Source organism: Camellia sinensis, chromosome 3 (genome assembly GCF_055761805.1).
Source record: "Camellia sinensis isolate YWXY chromosome 3, ASM5576180v1, whole genome shotgun sequence".
In the NCBI taxonomy this organism is placed as follows: Eukaryota; Viridiplantae; Streptophyta; class Magnoliopsida; order Ericales; family Theaceae; genus Camellia; species Camellia sinensis.
In genome coordinates, this window is record NC_138963.1 from 70,815,532 (window position 1) to 70,819,809 (window position 4,278).

Genomic DNA, 4,278 nt, shown 5'->3' on the forward strand with positions numbered 1-4,278 from the left:
TATCAGATTAATAATTTTATCCTTGAAATTAAGTAATGATATTTTTAATTATTTTTATTTAAGACAAGATTTGAAATTTATAATCAAATATATCATAATTAAAAAATTAAAAATTAAAGTAACATGTATTTAAATTATAAAAATTATTAATGTAATTCATTTATTTTTTAATTATTTAATACAAATTTATAGACCAATTTCTTTAGGGCAGATTACATATACCCTTCGAGGTTTGGCTAAATTACAAATACTCTCTTGAGTTTTGAGAAATTATAAATTCTTCCATGAATATTATATTTACATAACAAATTAAGGAATAATTTATTATAAAATTTAAATCTCAAAAAATAAATTATTATAAAAATATAAACCTTAAAAGACAAAATATAATTTTCAAAACTTTAAAAAAATATCGGTAATTTAACCGAATCTCAAAAAAAGTATAATGTAATTTGCCCTTTCTTTTATCAATCATCATAATCTTATCGGAGCACATGGCGGTATTTAGATAGCGATATCTTAAGGCCAATCCTCTCACTCTAGCACTTTCTCTCCTACAGTCGTCAGTACCAGAGAGAGAGAGAGAGAGAGAGAGAGAGTCAGTCCTTCCTCATTCATCCCTTGTACACATTTCCTTCCTTTTCACGTCCTATCAACTCTCTCTCTCTGTCTCTCGCAAAACACCCTCCGTCTCGCGAACTAAAAAAAAAAAAACTCTCAAATAATAGACCCCCAAAAAGAAAAAACAGAAACGAATTCGATTAGGTGTGAGCAAGGAAGAGATCGAGTTCCAAAATTGAGAAAACCAGGTTGTCCAAAGATTTGAATAGACAACTCTGATTGATGGATTCATCATCCGGAGCCGGACCATCCGACCCGAGCGGAGGCGAAGGTCCATCGTCTGCAACCGTAGGAGGAGGACGATCGGAAGAAGGTGCGTCAACGGCGGCGGCGCAGCCTCCTCCGCCGAGTCGGTACGAGTCACAAAAGCGACGCGACTGGAACACGTTCTTGCAGTACCTGAAAAACCACAAGCCGCCGTTGACGCTAGCTCATTGCAGCGGCGCACACGTGATCGAGTTTTTGAAGTACCTGGACCAGTTCGGGAAGACGAAGGTGCACGTGACGGGGTGCCCTTACTTCGGGCACCCTAACCCTCCGGCGGCGTGCGCCTGCCCGCTGAAGCAGGCGTGGGGCAGCCTGGACGCTCTCATCGGGAGGCTCCGAGCCGCCTACGAAGAGAATGGTGGTCGGCCCGAGTCGAACCCTTTTGGAGCCAGAGCTGTTAGGATTTATCTAAGAGAAGTTAAGGAAGGTCAAGCCAAGGCCCGAGGGGTCCCTTATGAGAAGAAGAAGCGGAAAAGACCCACTACGGCGGCGACTGTGGTGTTGGAAGCAACTACGACTGCCACTCAAGTGGCCGGCGGCGGCGGCGGTAGTGGTGGTGGTGGTGGTGGGGAAGGTAGTAGTGATGTTGTTCCTCCGACAACTGAAACAGTATAGTTTTTTCCACTAATTTTTCACTATTTCTTCAAGTTTAATTATAAATAGTATGTATTTTTTTTAGTTGTAAATACGAGTTATATAACTGGCGATTCTCTTACGACTAGATCGACCCATGAACAAATCTAGATAGAATAGAACTTAGAGCGATCTCTCGCTCTCTCTCTCTCAAAAGGATTTTCACCATGGATTATGAAGGTCATTTTACTATAGCTGATCATGTGAGTACAGATTTGAGATTGAGAGAAGAAAAGTTTGAAAGTCTCGAGCTATCTTTCTTTCATTTTTATTTTTATTTATTTATTTTCAAGAAATTCACTAGACACCATATGCCTCCACTACTACTGCTGCTACTATTGATAGTGCTACAGCAGCATCTTCTTCTTCAAACCACCTATATTAATTTTTACTATATATCATGAATCATGACATCAAGAACATTTGGATTGCCATCCTCTCCATTATAATATAATGGAGGATCTATACCATTATGAAAAAATTACTTTAAAGATTGTAATTATTTTTTATATTTATTTAAAATAATAATAATAACAAAACATTATTATTTTATTGGATGAGATGAAATTCAGATTTTCTCTTTTCATAATTATGTAATAGAGAGAATCTCAATCCAGCACGCCTCATGCAAAGTTTTTACAATTAGACTTGTGTTCTCTGGGGTCTCATTCTTTATAGATCTAATTTCAGAAGTTACCCTATATGGTAAGTCTTTTTTTTTTTTTTTTTTTAATTTGTGACTAGAAAGTGAGTTACTTAACTAAAGAATCTTATTTTTTTTGTTGAAAATGTTTTAACTCATTAACTAAACTTATTTTTGCCAACATAAACTTTGAACATTTTCAAAAGTCATTAGAAAAGTTAAAAAGATAGGAATGTATCAACCAAATTAATTTCTTTATAAACTTATTTTTAGTCATTAAATTATTCCTTTAATTTAAATCCCAAAACATGCGTAACTAAAGGGTTTTAGCGTGTGTGGTTAGCCTATTGGATACCAAATCTCTTTTAGGGTCTGTTTATATTCAGAAGTAGAATGGAATGATTAATAGTGAGGGAATTGATAATGACGAAATTAAGTAAAATTATGTTTGTTTTTGGAGTGCAGTATTCGTCATTAACAATCTACTTCGAACTGCTATAACCGGAAACAAACGAGGCCTTAAAGAGAGGTCTTGAATTCCACTCTTAAAAATTCTAAGAGGCAAGACTTTATGTATTTGCAAGAGAGGGTAAGAATTCAACTCCCTCAGTATGTTGGTTTAACAACTCACCACTAATTTTCTATGATCAAAAATAAAATTCCCAAAACATCCTTAATTGGGTTCTCTTTCTCCCTTTCATGTCCAAGCAACTCCTATAACTATAAGACATCATTAATAATAATAATAATAAATCAAAAATATATCATTCTGTTAGTAATTTTTCTTCATTTGATAACAAAGTGCATAAAACTTGATAAATCCACCCTTTAATCATTTGAAATCAATGTTTTAATTAAATAATTTTGTTAACGATTGCTCGAAGACTACATATAGCCTAGCGAGTTATCTAATAGCACGGAGGTAACACTCAGGTAAACGCATTCCTCAATTATTCATTTTTGTGAGATGTACTGTCATTTTAAAATTCTCTCTTGTAAATTTTATATTATATCTCTATCCCATTTCTTTCTCTACCCTTTTTTTTTATTTTTTTTATTTTAAGAGAGCATCTCTAATGGAGATACTAACACGTATTTTGGGACAGATGACAAATTAATTTACTGATAAAAATTATCATTAAAAAAAAATGACTAGCATCTTAGGGAACCTTTTTTCTTTTTTTCTTTTTTTGTATTTTTGTCTCCAGTGGAACTGTTTCATGTGTCAGTGTTATCAATATATTTTGATGAATATACGTACACACTATTACACACACGTGGGTGTTTCTTTCTTTGTTATTTGTTAGCACATTTTGCACTTTCACTTTTCAGGTGCTTTTTTTTTTTTTTTTTTTATTAAAAATGGTTGGTGGTCCGAATTTTTGTGGTTTAAATGGTTCGAATATGTTAAAATAACGTTATTTTAGATCTAAAATGACGTCGTTTTAAGACATTCAAATCATTCAAGTCAAGAAAATCCAAGCCACCAAGCATTATTTTTTTATATATGATTTTTACTCTCATCATCTGCTTGAGAATTCAGATTATGCTTTCAATCTTTTAGGATTTTTGGATTGTGGATACTCTTGTAACATTCAACTTTTACATTTTGGGTTTTGGGTTTTGGGTTTTGGAGATTGGGATACTCATCATTTGCATCCCTCTTTACCCGGTTGGATTTTTTATATTTGAATTTTCATCCTAAAATGATGTCGTTTTCGGGTGTTTACTGTTTACTTTAATCTGAGCCCTTGGATCATCATGGCCATGCTGATGTGTCATTTTGTGGGAGAAAGCATTGCAAGATTATTGTATGGCAGAGAATCCAAATCCCTCTCTGCTTGCTTTTGGGTTTGGGGGTTGGGATGGAAATTCCTAAAACCTCTTCTCCCACTGTTTCAAAGCACTCATATTGTTTTGACTTTTATATGTTTCGAATGTATACATGGTTGTGATTATATGATTGTTGTCTAACATTTCTGACTTATATGTGTTTTCAAGCATGATGATAATAGAGGTGTAATTTGGATAAACACACAAGCATGTCAAATTCGAGTTGTGTTAAGAGTTATCTAAATTCAACTTGCAATTTGAACTTTTATGCTAAAATTCGA

General features: G+C 34.1%; 1 protein-coding gene across 1 annotated transcript; it reads left to right on the forward strand.

The window, feature by feature from the left end:
* The first annotated feature begins 472 nt into the window (after positions 1-472).
* Positions 473-1,603, forward strand: LOC114276343 (protein LIGHT-DEPENDENT SHORT HYPOCOTYLS 5). Its single transcript, XM_028218132.2, has one exon. The coding sequence runs from the start codon at positions 844-846 to the stop codon at positions 1,501-1,503; it is 660 nt and encodes a 219-aa protein (XP_028073933.2). The 5' UTR covers positions 473-843; the 3' UTR covers positions 1,504-1,603.
* The last annotated feature ends 2,675 nt before the right edge of the window (positions 1,604-4,278 follow it).

What these genes read in the sequence shown, in the direction of transcription:
- LOC114276343 (XM_028218132.2), top strand. Translation starts at nt 844, where the DNA reads ATGGATTCATCATCCGGAGCCGGACCATCCGACCCGAGCGGAGGCGAA.